Below are 15,846 nucleotides of genomic sequence, written 5' to 3' on the forward strand. Positions count from 1 at the left end.
TACAACATTCTACGCAGTGATAAATCAGAATTTCATATTCAACTAGAGATTTTGAGCTGTAGAGATATGCAACCCCTTTTTTGGGACCTCTTGATTATGATACAGTATGAGACCATGATGGTATAATGTAGCAATATCCCAGTGACTCAGTGATGATTATGCTTAAACTTAGGCGTGCAGCATAACTTTAATTGCGAAATAGGGGAGAATTCTCTGTTAAATTAGGCTCTTCTACTTGTACCAAGGCGAACAGTGCATACCGCAACTAAGGTCTCCAGTAGAAGCACTCGCCGCTGTATATAATACGATATTCGACCTGGATTAACCTGAATAATCCAGAAAAAAAATATTACAATGTTAAACGCACTTGGTACGATACGTATTAGTTGAATTATCAAATAATACTACAGGTGGGCATTTATAGAGCGTTGGGGTTTGCTAGGTATTATCTTAAATTCTGCCTACATATCTAAACTCAACGCCGCAAAGTATCACGAGCGTTTACACTTGCAGCACGGGCCGGTAAGGCAACCCACGCCAGTGCGAGTTTGCCCCCGCGCTGCCGCTCAACCCTCGGGCCTCTACCTAGGCAACGAGGTACATCTAACAAAGTACATGCCCAAGAAACAAGACATATATATCTAAATAAACTACACACATTCAGCCGACCCCGCAAAAAGGACGTATCCCTGGGTGACTGGAGGCTAGAGAAAACTGCCCCGTGGTGTCATATGCTGGACCGGTATTCCCGTGACTCGACAGTACGACATTTACAAAGTAGTTTTTCGCAGGTCCTGGGTTCAACACCCAGACCGAGCTTTTTTTGCTATTCCTTTTTCACTATTTCTTTCCTTTGGTAGTAGCATCGTAGCTGCCTGCACGCCCCTATTGTAACTAACCCTCCCCCTATTTTCTATTTTACATTTCTTAGTCGTTATTCTGACAGTACTTTCCGTGCAACTAAATGAAATCCGCAGTCGCTTCCTAGTAAGTCCTGCTTGCTCCTTAACGGAACTTGGGTGATATGAGGCAGGATAAAACTCTTACATACAATCTACAGAGGAGTTGCTGCCTTGGTCATCGTAATATGAATCACTCGCTGTAGGTAAATCCCTGCCTCTTGCTCGTGAATTCCGGAAGTCGCGTTGGGACGAACTGTGATGTGCATTAGAACGACTACCTCCTAAATATGGAAGTAGAGATACAATTGCATAGGTATGAACGATGTGGTAAGTTATGGTTAAGCAGAAACACCAGCTGCTGCCGTTATTAGCCAACCTTACTTTCACTTGGATAATCGACACACCTCACAACAATTGGCGTTTGTATTTGCTATTCCAAGAACCCAGGCGACTAGCTACGAATAATATATCCGTACAGCATCAATCATACTTCTTGGGTTCAATCATACCTTACACAAGCAACTCCTCTTCTTTCTATACAATTAACCTATTAGACACGTCGCTCCCAAGTAACCATGCCCCCCCGAGGAACCATGCCCTCCCAAGAGGTAGCCATGCCGCTTTCGCATGGGAGAAGTATTCGTCAATTCTTCCTCACTAGGGACATATCAGATAATGAACCTATGTGGTTAGACGATATGATGGGATACATGGGAATCGATAATCCAGATAGGAATTTGTGGCAGAGCCTCTGCATCAAATGGGGCGCCCGAGACGTCGCATGGTATAGCGTATCCATACCTAACTTCGCCTACATTGTCCATGCGGTCAACATGGATATACTGCCAGAACCGAGAATGAAACATAGAGACATGATAGTCGACAACTATAAGGCTGCAGGAGGGGACCTAGCTACTTTGCAGCGAATTGGCGTCACCTATATTAATCATGCAGAAGCCTATGATTGTATCGAGGCCGCGTTTATTTCGAGAAGCCTAGGGTTCCCAGACATGGGCTGTACGGTGGTTAATTTGGTAAGCATCCCCCTATCCTTTCCACAGTTTTCTATTTCTCTTCTAGCCCCACGTACCAATACTAATAGTTATCCAGTAAATATAAAATCCCGCTCAACCCTCGCTTACCGCAAACGTATAACCTCTATACAGACCATCCAGAGCACTAACATATAGCAGCTTGCCAGATTCTATCGGCTGGGACGAACTTGTGGTCGATAACCCGTTCCTCGAAGGCCAAATAAGCATGCTTAAGGAGTACAGCGAGGAATTCAACAACGCGCGGATAGGAAGGGTAACGATAGCCGCACACGGGCTATACGTCTCGAGAAACACACACCTTGTGCACATGGTAACGCACCTAACACGCGATATGTCGGTTATACAGGCACCCCCTGTAGGGAGTCCTGCACCAGATCCTCGGGCAAGTTTTAGACTTAGACCGTTGGAATTGAACATAGGGAATTTCGACAATTCTAGAAGGTGCAATGGCGTCCATTAAATGTGGAGGACTCGATATGCTTACAATCAGCGTTTGTTCTGCAGCGTAGTATCATAGGATAGTATGGGTAGAAGATTCGATTGATGTATTTTAGCGAGAATATAATATACATTCGCGGGTATATTCGACCCTTTAACTATGCTGAATATAAGTTCATTGCATCCAAGATCCTCAGCTAAAACATCACCTCGGAAATGACAACCCCTTCTGCAGCCTCAGGTCCCTCGAACTCGCCCCGACATACGCCGTCTTCGGATACCCAGTGAGACGCCAGTCTTCCTCCTCGGAGTCCCAGTTGCTCAAGTCGCGGTACGTCACGTTGAAGACCACCGTCTTCGTCTCCTCCGGCTCGAGGTATATCTCGTCGAAACCGCGGAGCACGACCTTTGGTTCCGTCGGACCGCCGTGCGAAATGTACTAGGTAGGAGACACATTAATTAGGTGGAATCGTCGACCAAGACTATATATTAGGTAGGTACATAAGTTGGTCACTTACGAGCTGTGGGATCTCGGTCCCGGCCACCTCCCCGCTGTTGGTAATGTCTGCGCTGATAACGTAGAGCAGCTCGTATAATGCAGGGTTTCCGCCCGACGGACCGCCCGCCGGCAGGACCGGCTGTGCAGAGGCATTATGGCCTCCCGGGGGAATCTCAGCCGTTGTATTTGGGATCGTCGCGTTGTTAATGTACGGATAAATGAACTTTGGTATCTTGGAGAAGCCCTCAGGGGTAACCGCATTCTTCGGGTCCAAGTCCAACTCGCCGTACGTTCGCGCCGGGGGCGTGGTTCCATATGCCGGCTTATACACGCCTGGGTCATGATGAACCGCCGTCAAATTCGAGTACGTGAAGTTGGTGTAACTAAGTCCGAAGCCGAATTCGAAGCTAGGCTCGATCTCCTCGCGGTCAAAGTATCGATAGTCAATGAAGAGGCCCTCTGCGAAGTCCTGCTGCGGCTCGGGCGAGGTAGAGTTGAACAAGATAGACACTCCCCAGTCTTTCGCACCCTTGCCCCAGGTAAAGGGGGTCCGGCCCTGCGGATTGACCTTTCCGTACAGCACGTCCGTCAACGAGTTTCCCGATTCCTGACCCGGGAGACCAGCCCATAGAATGGCGGTCACGTTAGGGTTCGTCTTAATGCGGTCGATCAGAACCGGGCCGACGCTGTGAATAACGACTACGGTGTTAGGATTAACGGACGAAACCGCTTTAATTAGTTCGTCGCCACCTTTCCAAAGCGTGAGGTTATTGCGGTCTCCAAAGTTACCGTCCAACGTCGTATATCCCTCTCCCGAATCAGCATTAGCAAAGACGATCGCAACAGACGCGTTACTTGCGGCCGCTTTGGCAGCATCAAGATCGAAGTTCCCCTTTATATTTGTGAATACCGTACCATCGGCCTCCGCCTGCTTCTCAAGCGCAGTGGCCGGTGAGATCAAATAGGGGTACTCAGCCGTCGCCGAACCCCAGCCCATCGCAAGCGTCCCGTTGTTGCAAATTCGGTCCACGCAACCATTAGGTCCATCAGGGTTATCCTGCGCGTCTTCGCCAATCACCGCAATGCTCTGCGGCTTGACCAGGGGTAAAGCTTTGCCAACGTTCTTAAACAGTACCGTCGCCTTCGCGCCCATCTCGCGGATGAGCTCGCCATGATCGGCCTGCACGTCTACGTGATAGTTCACCGTCGTGTTCCCCTGCTTCGCAGCCCAATACTGGTAGCCAGTAGTCTCGTTCGTCCAGGAAGAGTAGTTAATATCGACCTGCTTTGTGTCCCGTCCTACCTTGTAAAAAGCAGCCATGATACGAATAACCATATCGTCGAGTCGCCACTGCGGAACCGCACCGCTAAGCACCGCTTCAGTCAAAGCGCCGCCCCAGTACGATCCGTATGTGCCCGCGCCAAATCCCTCGCCAGGCATCGTCATATCCAAGCCGGCGAGCGCGCTGGCAACACTGCTGTGCTGCGCGCCCCAGTCGGTTACAACTGCGTCACGGTCTAATTAACCACATGTATTGCCGTAGCTTTTAAAGGGGGCACTGCTATAAGTTATAACCCCCGGCAAGTTGAAGAGAACTTACCAAACCCTTGAAACCCAAGCTCGTTCTTTAACAGCTTATTCAACACATACGAGTTCTCGCACGCATAGCTATTATTGATCTGATTATACGAGCACATAACACTTCCAACACCTGCGCGCACGGCATCCGCGAACGGCCACAGGTACACCTCGTGCATGGTCTTGTCGTCGAGGTTGGAGCTGATGCCGCTGCGGAAGTGCTCCTGTTCGTTCAGGACGTAGTGTTTAACGCTGGCCACAACGCCCGCGCTCTGCGCCCCGATGACCGTCTCGGCGACTGCTACGCCGGCGAGGTACGGGTCTGGCCCGAAGGCCTCGAAGTTGCGGCCGCCGGCGGGGTCCCGACCTAGAGGGCCGACTACGGGACCTAGGTGTACATCTAGAAGGTAGGGATAGAGATTAATTTGATTTCGGATAACGAGGTAGGAGACGAAGGGGCGTTTACCAATGCCTTTACCGCCGAATTCTTGTCCGATCGCCTCGCCCCGTTTGCGTAGTAAAGATCGCGACCATGTTGCCGCTGCGCTGATGCCCGCGGGGAACACGGAGTTAAGATCGGCTATCGACGACCGAGTCTTCGTTAACATATACATATACTCTCGCAGCCAACAAATTTAAACATATTTCCTCGCGCTTATTACATTTGCCTTTTATTCCTTCAGCTTGAGATATCTGCCAACTTACTATACCGAACCCCCACAGGTCCGTCCTGCAAACACAGATGGCGGAAATCGAGTCTTGGTACCGACCCCGTATTTCCCGTACACAGATCCGCTTGGTTACCAGTCCCCGTCGTCAAATTAACCTTTTCAAGCAGCGTAAGCTTGCTGACGAACTCCCTCGCCTTCTCGTACGCTTCGTCCCATCCCGGACCGCCAGTTCCCCACGGCGAGGGGTACGAGAGTTCGAATGTGGCCTTCTGGGCGCTGCCAAGGGCAGCTAGGGAAACGAGAACAGCCGCTGAGATTCGCATTGTGCCTATCTAATATTTCCTCTATGTGACCTCAATAATGGTCTTGAGAAGCATGATGAGGTTCAGGGAAGGATGGAGGTGAGGATAGGGTTATCATTTCATACTCGAGCTGCCGGCGATCGCGTCATTTCAATCTATAAACGGAGCCAATTACCGTATGGATATGCCAGAGGTGCAAGGTTCCGCTGGGAAATAATATGCAAATAAATAAGGCAGGCCCTCGGTTCGCTCAAACCGAACGTTGAATTGCCTGATTTAATGGTTCATTTGCGGCAGAATGCAGGAGATCTACCGTCGGAGGATAAAGTCAAAGAAACATCGCAACGGCGTGAGCCGCATCTCCAACTTGGCATTTTCTTAGGATGAGCTATCATGCTATAATAAGACGCAATAAAGTAGCAGTAGTGGCTATCGATCCTCAAAATCCACACGTCGCCGATATTCTTGGGAATACCTTTCTTTACCAGCCTAGTTCTATAACTCCAGCATACCTGATATATCAAGCACGAAACGCAAAGCTAGGGTATGGAAAGGCATGCAATCTACGAGAATTTGCTCACAACGCTCCCGAAAATCATCTTCCTTTTCTGTTGGCTGACGTACTTACTAACGTCATCAGCCCATCTTTGGCTACTATCCGCGGCGGAATCCAGACTGTCGTTCATGAGATTTAGTTTCTCTGTACGCTCATTCAGTTGCCTAGTGAGATAATCACCCCAGCCCTCTTGGCTACCGGATCCTGAACTGGGGCCCTCTCCTAGATCTCGTTCGATTGCTGCCGTTGAAGCATTCATGCGCTTACTGGGAGGCCGATCGGGACCACCGATCAAAAGGTCCAGGTCTGCCGGCGTGACATATTGTGTGCCCGAGATCCATTGCACATTCGAAATAGTCGGCCTCGGGGGTATTTCGAGGTTAGGATTAATGAGTTGATCGGCCGTATTCTCTAATGGTAAGCCGGTACCCCACGCCTGAAGAATTGCGATTTCGGATGGACTTGTCCAGCAGAATATATCGCCATCCCCTGTCACCACCGCATCACTAGATCGACTACCATCCATCATAGGAAGTGGGTAGCTTCCCAGTTCCTTGAGTCCCGGCAGGCTAAAAGCTCTTGTCGTCAGGTCTCCAAATACGCCAACCAGGGCCATTCCATGCAACTCGAATTCGGTCACCGCGGCGGCGTTACAAAGGTAGTCATCGAATGATTTCGAGGCTCCTTTAGACGTGGCCGGCTTGAAAATGCGGGCTTCGCTTTGCGTGACTGTAATAGAGTTAGCATATGTACGAATATTACCTTATATCGATTAGCTTACCAACTACAAGTAGGCCATTTACATGCTTTCCTTCTCTAAGCCCGGCGACAGCTTGGCCCGTAGCAAGAGCGGGCTTTCCATCCGCGGCGACAATGGGGCATATAGATACCACCTTATCATTTAAGTGTGCAACACCTGCTAAAGTAGCAGTATATCCTGTACCGGATGGTAGTATCTTAAAAGTAACGACCTTCCCTAGGTTTGTGCCAACGAAGCAGCATATACTAGAATATTTATCCTCGTCAAGAGTCATAACACCAAATTCAAGCACCACGGGCCATTCTTTAGCCATCGGTACGCTAGACCGGCCTTTGAAAAATGACGAACGTTTTTCACGTTTAACGAACTCTGTCATCGACGCTTGGAACATGACCGTAGGCCCTCGAAGATCGATGATGCTTATGAAGCCATTTTCGGATCCAACAGCAACGAAACCTGCATCTGAAGCTTTTATAGCGCTAATTGGACCCTGCATCATCTCGTATAATGATAACGGCTGAAGCCCACTCTTTAGAGACGGCTCGGCTCTCGTACTAATATTAGTGATACCGCCAGGGTTTGATTCGACGTGTTGATCGGGGGGTTTCCCAAAATACGGATTACCACCCCATCGGTAGATGACAACCTCACCCTTATTTGTACCAACAGCAAATTCACCGGTGATAGAAGCCATAGTCATAGCTGTAATCTCTACGTCCTCGTAGCGGTCAAGAGCTCTAGCGACATCAACTTGAAGCTGAGACGAATTTTCAATCTCATCACCGTTGCCCACATCCCAAATTCGTACTGTACTATCCGCGTGTGCAACTTGAATGATAGTCCGCCCCTCGAAACGCCGGCGTGGCCGTGGTGCCTCGGCACCTCCTTTTAACAACGGCTCGCCTTGGTTCCTATTTTCAACCATTCCTAGCCATCTCCCCCGATCAAGTACAGTTATCCCAAACTTGGTCGCGAACGGGTGAGCAAACGATACGGACGGATGAAGCTGATTCGTTGGCGAAATAGGATAACCACTCGGGAAACTCAACGTGAGGATTTCTCCCGATGAGAGTAGAGTCATGATAGCAATAGGGTCCTGAGCACCGGCGAAATGAGGTGACATGCGTGGAATCAAAAAGAAATTTGCAATGCCAACCGCGGGCGGCGTCTGTATAGTATTGTGGTGTTTACCTTTCAGGTAATCTGACAGGATCTGCCACGACGAAGTGGCATAGTTGGGCGTAATCCCGAGGTCGATAAAAGTTAGACCATTTGAAGATTCATCCAGCTTCCGGCCGCCTGATATGAGTAAGCCGCTATCTTCTGGATTCTGTTTGCAGCACCAAGCAATGCGAGTGTATGGGTGCTTGGGGCTCGAGGAGCCCGGATTTGGTACGGGTTGATTGATATTGGTGTCGTAGAGAGTCCGCGCCAATACCACGCGCCCATCTTTCGGATCCCAGAATACCAAGCTTCCATCATCATGGGCAGACAATATAAATGTTCCGGTGGGATGCCATAATGCATGAGTGACCTTTGGTCTCCTCATAGATTCGACAGCCTGACTTGACCCTCCAGGAGCTCCTGGGGGTAGCTGGTACTCGAAGAATTTGGTCGGAATGTTCTGCTTGAAGGAGTAGACCACTATACCATGCGTATAAGCAATTAACAGCTTACCTATGTCGCGAGGGTGCAGCTGCATCGAGACTAGAGCCACAGCCCTAGCTCTAGGATCGTTTTCACCCCATAGGTTAGGAATTCGAAAAGGTGCCATGCGCTGTCGGTCAATATCATATGTATGTACCTCCCCCGTCTGTGTGCCTAGAAAACACCAATCCAATACGGGGTCAGTAATCATGCAAGAGACGATTCCAGGCACACGAAAGCCCACGATCTTGTTTCCAGTATCTAGATTCCATATGGTAACCTCGCTCTTGGTGTCTAGGCTCACCAAGCGATTATTGGTAAATTGAATATCTGAAAAAGAACATGATCGTGATGGAACAAGCAGCTTCTGGACACGGTTTTGACCGAAGATGTATATCTTCCCACTACCATATTTGGACTCACTCGTCCCAATGGCGAGAAGAGATTGGACAGGTTCATAGGCAATACAACTAGATGAACGAAATAGATATAGTTAGTTAATTAACCCCGGAAAGTACAATACATAAGATATACGATATACTAGTATGAATGAACGATGAATGACTTTATGATGGCGTACCTAATCTGAGAATTAATCCCGTAACGCGCTCGATCGTCCGGTATGAAAGAGCCCGGGATGATGTTAGCAGACAGGTCATTTTGCATACCTGCCTGTCGTCCTCGAAGAAAAGCGGCCATTATTTTTAATAGAAAGAATCGACCGGACTAGAACATAGGATCGTCTTCTTATTGCTATCGCATTATCCCCAATTCCTCTATTCAGAGTAATTAAAAAAAAGATAGGAGAAGGAAGTTTTGTCTGCTAATGAGAAACATACGTCATTGCTGTTTTACATAATAATTCCCGGCTGCCCGGCACAGCACCCCACATAAATTGTAAAGACTAAGAGATTAGATCCGGCCACGTGACTCGAGCCACCTTCCACGTGCTTTACTTGGCACTTCTCAACTATCATCGTGTGTTTCAACACTACAACTTACAAGTAATATCTCAGGTCAGGCCAGATATTTAATTATCTCATGTTCACTTTATACCATCACCGCATAGTACTATTATACTAACAGCATTATTTATAAAAATCTATATCGCCAAGGGGACCGTCACTACAATTTCCACATCTTTCAGTCGCAAGGCATCACCGCAAAGAGCAGTTGCAGTCAAAACACGCAAACGCCGACTTACCGTATAGTTAACCTAAAAACCCAATCTTTCCAAATATTAAATATTATCTCCGCTTTCGAAATGAACTCCTACCAATGTTTAGCCTAGTGAAAACCCCTGAATTCACCTGGGACATCAACCGAGTCTGATGCTTTGCAGTGCTCCTTGGTTCTGCTCCCAGATGTCTTTAGGCACCCGTCCCGCAGCTTTTCTTTCCATAAAGTCCCCCCTCCTTTCGACCCAGAGCACGTTATAGAAGTCATAACGCTTATGCTCCCACTCTTCTGGTAGTCCGTAGTCCCCGAGTTCACGACAATCTATGTTTTTGAGAAAGAAGGGCCCCTGATCCCGCCCGTCTGCCTCTTTCTCCATACTCTTATAACATTCAGACCTCGAATCTCCTTGGAAATACACTGCTACACTGTTAACATTGGGCTTTTCCGGGGTATTATTCGTTCTCACCTGTCTTCTTCTGGAAACTCTTGGTCAACGCGAAATGGCAGTGATCGCTCCTATTGCCCCCGAACCGGTAGCAGGCCAGTCTGTCGACCCTCTCCTCGTACGTCATAGCAGCTTCCATAAGACATGAACTACCCTGCGAGATAGCTATGACTTCGACTGTCTGCTGGGCCTTAATATTTTTATTATCATCCATGACCCTTAGCAACCCGGCCCAGCGCCCGTGTTCGTCTTCGAGAGTTATCACGGGGCAGTATGTCTTAAAATCTGGCTCATTTGTGTATAGCTGCGTGTCTAGGGCGGAAATATCACAAGATTTACGCATATCATAAGCTTTACGCAAAGTCCTCAGCTTCGCCCTTCGATGAGGATATAGAACTCTTCGGACCTTAAATGTAGTTGTAGATGTCGTGCAGGAGAGGAAGCGTTTATACCCTTGATTTCCAACGGTTTGTGGGACATGTGTTATTGGTAAGGGGTAGCGAAAGGCAGACTGAGCGTTCGAATCATAGAAGTACCAGTCCTTTGGCCTGTTTGTGGGCGCGCACGGCTTTACTCCTTCTTCAGAGTCCGTATATTCTGTTTTATGGGACCATCCATCAGGCAATTCCTTATCGGAAGGGTTATCTCGCAACCCTTTATATTGCTCTAGTATTCTCGGTTCGAGTATCTCGCACTCGTCAGCCGCGGTAGTCGAGCAAACCCAATCAACAAGTTTCCTAGTCCTCCATGAACACATAGACTTTCCCAAGCCTCCCCTAGAAATATCACCTCGGATCTCGTAATCTAGAGCACCCTCTAGGCTTATTGGGTCAATCAGGCATTGCCATCCGGCCCAAGACCAGGACGGCAGTGGTGGGAATGATTCAGGTCTCTTGCCAGAACAAACGCGCCTCTTCGCCTTGAGGAGAGGCTGCCAAAGAAGAGCAGAATCAAGGAAAATAGCCGGCAATCCACTAATAAAGCCGCCCGAAAACCTGTTTGCCAAGGCATCAAATACGCCGGCAATGGCTGGCAGTGCATCCTGGGCGTAGGTGAGGTTGCGATGGTTATACCGACATATCAACTCCATGTAAAGCCTGAAGTTGGGTGTGGACGGGGCCATGAGATCCCGTGATAATTGTCTATTCGCCTTATAGTTCCTGGTTCCCGTGAAGTCTTTTTGGCCTTGAGATATCCATCTTGAAGACATATTGCCCGCCTTTGGCGTACCGAGTTCTCTAGCATCTGCTTCCTGGCCGGTGATCAACGACTCGGACCACCAGACAGCTTCCTGGCAATCCCAAAATGCCGTTTCATTAAGAAAAACAAAAGAGCGCTTGGAAAGCATTTGTTCCTGGAACGTCCATCCGCGTGTAGCCCAATGTGTCATGAGTAGTGCCCCATGAAGGCTACTAGCATCAGGAACGCCATCTTCATTTTCAACACTCTCAATATTATCTCCCGACCCGTATAACCCCGATGATTCCGCAGCTGCTATGATCGTGAAATAGGCTCCAGAATATATATCCCTCATCGATAAGACACTGTCACCGGTGGCCTCGTCATTTTGGGGGATGCAGAGGCAATCAACCCAGAGATACCGCACGCCAGATTGTCGCACGAAGTCCATCGAATCCCGGATAACTTCAGGTAGCGTTTCAGCGACGCCAGACTCAAAAGATAGAAATCCAGGCTTTCTGAAGTTATCCAACTTGTCCCGTTGGAGCATCAGCCTCTCAGTCTTAATCGAAAATTGATGGCCGGGTCTTGGCATTTTGAACCTTTTTGAAAATGCTAAGACCCGGCCATCAATTTTCGATTGAGACTGCCTCTGTGTAGGTGCCCGGTTGCTGCTGGCATCCAATGGAGATCTCCAGACGTAGCTAAGAGCTGCATATTTGTCGACTGAATCACCTGGCACGAGGCAGTTTTCTTGGGTGTCGATAATCCAGAAGTTTGGTATGTTCTTGGGTGGCGTAACTTCACATCTGCTGCCGTGGAGTTCTTTACATTTCTGGAGTGCGTTTTGCAGTGAAAATACGAGGTCTGCAGTCGACATGCGTCCAACCGCCATTCCTATCAGTGCTAAGCAACTATATGATGCCTCTTTCTAATAAATCTCTTTAATATCAATAATTCGTGTACAGAAGGATGACTTCTTAATCAGAGAAGCAGCAAATCAGAGAAGCAACACATGATATGTCAAATAGTCTTTAGTGAAGGATATTTGAGGGGTGAAATCTCTCTATCAGAGATTTCAAAGTCGCAACTGTGCTTGACACCCGATAGGCCCTAGTAAGGCTTTCGGAGAGGACCTCCGCATGCAATCTTTTTCAACCTCCTGGTGACACGGAAAAAAAAGAAGCAATGGGGAAAATAAGCCACCGCCACTTTATTCATGTCCCGTTCATGCGGGTGATGTACGTCGGGTAGTCGAGCAGGATCTGTTGTCTCACGTATTAGATAATACTATCAACCATGTAAAGGTGCTAAGATCTAGGTGGTTGTAATAATATACTGGCTGAGGTTTCATGTCTAAGCTATAATAGATGCATATATCAGAGATCACCATATGTGAGGTATAATATAGGTAAAAATCAAAATGCCAGGCCAGCCAATGATACTGGAAGAGGAGTTGTCATCACGATACGAGAAACTAATAATGATGTATAGGTAACTAACACTTATTACTCTAGATATCCCACCTCCTAGTACTTGTGAAGATTTAAAAGCTTGATCTACTCCAATATCACTTGTCACTTTACTTACCTAAGTACTATATCTAAATTTTCCGAGTCATTAACTCGATTCCAAAATTATACCTATGTTCAGCCAAATTAATATCTTCGAAATTCAAGAAACTACAATGCAAGGTTGCATGTGTCCTTAGCTAGGACTGACGATAGGATCCAGCTCTCCAAAATACGTACCAACTATCAGATTTGCACATTGTTCGGCTAATCCATCCCGTGATAAATACACAGATACATACCTAAGGTAGATACCTCATACCTAAGGTAGATACCTCATACCTAAGGTAGATACATACCTAAGGTAGGTACCTACGTATCTAAATTCACGTATTAGTGCCCACAGCAACACCTCGCGGGGTGACCGTCTTCATTATCGTGCACTAAAGCCCGTACTTTATACCCTCCTTTTAGAAGGTACCTGGTCCGCGTCAGCTCGGTTGTTGATTGTAGTGGTGTCCTGATTAGGCCCCAACAAGATAAGGAAGTTACAGGTCAATGCAGCTGTAGATAGACATATCACATTTACATTCACGTCCAGATTCACGCGTTCACGCAAACATCCGCAGTTAAATTTCCTGCGTGGACGCAGTCGCACCTTCCTTTTCTTCTCACCTACAACCTCAAATTGTTGTCGACGCCAGAATCTCCTTACTCAAAGATCTCGCGTCTCTCGACTGAAATGCCCTTCCATCCCACAAACGAAGACCAAGGCAAGTTAACCCACGCGATCCTTAGAGGTATCTTCTTGGTCTAACGAAAGCAGATTGGGACTCTGCCTCTGATAGCTTGTCCGAAACCATGTCGTCCACTGGCAAACGTGCACACCCCGAGGTAAGCTTTTCTATTTCATTCTTCCTTCATTCGCTCTAGGTACCTATCTCAAAGGCTACGTATGCTGACTAAATCCAGTCCGAGGACGAGGCTCCCCCAGCGAAGCCCGCCAAGGTCAAGAAGACAGACGCGGAGGAGTGCATCGAGCTACGAAACAAACTTCTTGTGCTTACTGGTGGGCTTAATGTTGCCGCTGCTGGCGTGCAGGAGACGGGGAAAATGTTGCACCAAATGGAAACTAATTTTAAAGCAATCCGGGGCTATATCAAAGCAACCCGCCAGGAGTTGTCGGCTTGCAACTGGGCTCTCTATGTTTCCAACCAAGCTAAGGAGACGCTTGAGAGAGAGAATGCCGTTCTGCAAGAACACATCAGCATGCTAGAGGCCAGACTTAGTGAGAAGGAAGACTAGGAGTTTTGCCCACGAGGTCATCCCATCCTACGCCTTAAGCGCTGGATCAAGATGAAGATGACGCTGTCCAAAACTAAAGATTGATCAAATCGTGAGGGATGGAGAACACTCGACTTGATAGTTCAGGGGTTCAAGGTTGGGATTGGGTGCTTTGCCAGCCAAAGCTTTACTATGGCATCACAATCTTTGTAACGACAACGCTGTTATTATTCACTCGTTGATTTCAACCGGGCCAATAGGGTCCCCTGCAATTAGTCACATTTGACTTGGTGTATTGGCTTTCAAATTTCGGTCGTGACATTAAAATATCGTAGACTCAACCTAAACTTCATACCGTGAGCAAACAATTCCTCTGGACTAGATGGGCTCTAGCTTTTTATGCCTTCCCTGGCCCAGTTCGAGCATGATCCATTCGTAAACGGCCCACTGAACAGCATTAACAATGAAGGCCCTAACACTACATACGGTTAACCCTCTAAAGAATACTCGAACGCCTTCTTCTTTATATGCGGCTCTGGCAATCTCGATTGCCCCTAGGCGCCTCTGGGTTGACAGAGGGGAATTAAGTAGTGGCACTTTCGTAGTATCTAAAGTTTGTTCTTGAACTCTGGTCTTAATGACATCGAGAGGAAAGATGCTGACCCAGGTGACGATACCAGCCAGACCACCACAAAGCAAGACCTTTGCTGCATCGTGTGAGAAGTTGGGGGCGCTCGGTCGGCTAGACTCAACCCACTTGCTACTCAGTTCGTAGGACCAGAAATAGAATCCATACCCAATACTATCTCTCAACGCTGTGACAACACCGCCGAAATATAGCCCTCTGATGCCCTCGGTCTTGAACACCTGCTTCGCAATGCTCCAGCTCGACGCTGGAGGCGATGACAATTGAGCACGGCACTTGATCAGCTCGGTTGGAGTGCTCACGGCCCAGGTTGCTAGGCCACCAACGGCACCAGCGAACCACGTAGTCCAGAGGTTTGACTGGCATTTCAGGGCAGTATTTATAGCGGCTTCGCTGCGGTTATACGAGACGAAGAGGAGAGCGTTTAGAGCGCCATAGCCGAGCACAGGCGCAGCAGTCCCGGCTACTAGAGCAGACTTGCTTTCGAACTGCCGGACATATGATGTGACTGTTTGAGTAGGTATGCCATTGCGCGCTTGCAGCCGCACCTTAATAAGATCCAGGGGATTTCCGATTAGGATACCAACAGCTCCGCTGATATAGCCGGCCCAGAAGTCTGCGGACATAACCAGAAGACTTGATTTTATGAGACCACGGCTAGTTTCTCGTAAATATTGAAAGTTTGATATTATAAGTCCTCGAAACGATAACCTAGGTATGGGGTTCACTCTGTCACCTCCTAGCCATGCACAACTTAATGTATATGGAGAGCGACATGGGGACTTCAGAATTGGGAGTCTTTGACTATCAGAAAAGTAAGAGAAGAAAGGCACAGTTTTCGCGTTAGATCTCTACTGAATATAATGGCGCATTAAGGGCTTGGATTTGATAAGCCTACCAAGTGAGACCAGGACATAAGGACATAACCTACTATGTAGATAATAAGTGAGATGAATATACCAAATAGAAACCCCGCTATTGAGGAGCAGCCAACAATCCTGGAGTGATCAAGCGCCAACGCGGGGCAGCGGATAACTCTAAATACCTACCTACATACCTAGGTAGGTACCTACGTAGGTACCTACGTAGTGGAGCTGATTATCAAACCATCTAAATAGGATATAAGACAACCTCTTGAGATATTTATAAAATGGATAGGATGAATTGGCCTAAGGAAGAATAGGTAATTTTGT

The 15,846-nt window shown here is 47.9% G+C and overlaps 5 protein-coding genes across 5 annotated transcripts; 1 reads left to right on the top strand and 4 right to left on the bottom strand.

Moving 5' to 3' along the window:
• Positions 1–1,495: 1,495 nt before the first annotated feature.
• Positions 1,496–2,417, top strand: F5Y00DRAFT_262292 (uncharacterized protein; the record flags this gene model as incomplete). Its single annotated transcript, XM_048011356.1, has 2 exons — positions 1,496–1,919; positions 2,104–2,417. 2 exons carry the CDS (start codon positions 1,496–1,498, stop codon positions 2,415–2,417), a joined length of 738 nt encoding a protein of 245 aa, XP_047864749.1.
• A 183-nt stretch (positions 2,418–2,600) lies between these two features.
• On the bottom strand, positions 2,601–5,729 carry F5Y00DRAFT_270022 (glycoside hydrolase family 3 protein; the record flags this gene model as incomplete). The annotated part of the gene is made up of 5 exons (XM_048012543.1): positions 5,179–5,729; positions 4,940–5,053; positions 4,496–4,873; positions 2,914–4,400; positions 2,601–2,834 (listed from the first exon to the last, which is right to left on the bottom strand). Exons 1-5 carry the CDS (start codon positions 5,465–5,467, stop codon positions 2,601–2,603), a joined length of 2,502 nt encoding a protein of 833 aa, XP_047864750.1. The 5' UTR covers positions 5,468–5,729.
• A 3-nt stretch (positions 5,730–5,732) lies between these two features.
• Positions 5,733–9,233, bottom strand: F5Y00DRAFT_237668 (lethal giant larvae like, C-terminal-domain-containing protein). Its single transcript, XM_048007855.1, has 3 exons — positions 8,990–9,233; positions 6,784–8,879; positions 5,733–6,731 (listed from the first exon to the last, which is right to left on the bottom strand). The coding sequence occupies exons 1-3, from the start codon at positions 9,106–9,108 to the stop codon at positions 6,010–6,012; spliced, it is 2,937 nt and encodes a 978-aa protein (XP_047864751.1). The 5' UTR covers positions 9,109–9,233; the 3' UTR covers positions 5,733–6,009.
• A 180-nt stretch (positions 9,234–9,413) lies between these two features.
• Positions 9,414–12,138, bottom strand: F5Y00DRAFT_270031 (heterokaryon incompatibility protein-domain-containing protein). Its single transcript, XM_048012544.1, has 2 exons — positions 10,055–12,138; positions 9,414–10,005 (listed from the first exon to the last, which is right to left on the bottom strand). Exons 1-2 carry the CDS (start codon positions 12,105–12,107, stop codon positions 9,728–9,730), a joined length of 2,331 nt encoding a protein of 776 aa, XP_047864752.1. The 5' UTR covers positions 12,108–12,138; the 3' UTR covers positions 9,414–9,727.
• Positions 12,139–14,253: 2,115 nt separating this feature from the next.
• On the bottom strand, positions 14,254–15,506 carry F5Y00DRAFT_82000 (solute carrier family 25 member 45). The gene has a single exon (XM_048014197.1). The coding sequence runs from the start codon at positions 15,277–15,279 to the stop codon at positions 14,386–14,388; it is 894 nt and encodes a 297-aa protein (XP_047864753.1). The 5' UTR covers positions 15,280–15,506; the 3' UTR covers positions 14,254–14,385.
• Positions 15,507–15,846: the final 340 nt, after the last annotated feature.

Source organism: Daldinia vernicosa (assembly GCF_022497035.1).
Source record: "Daldinia vernicosa strain CBS 139.73 unplaced genomic scaffold F5Y00scaffold_24, whole genome shotgun sequence".
NCBI classification, from domain to species: domain Eukaryota; kingdom Fungi; phylum Ascomycota; class Sordariomycetes; order Xylariales; family Hypoxylaceae; genus Daldinia; species Daldinia vernicosa.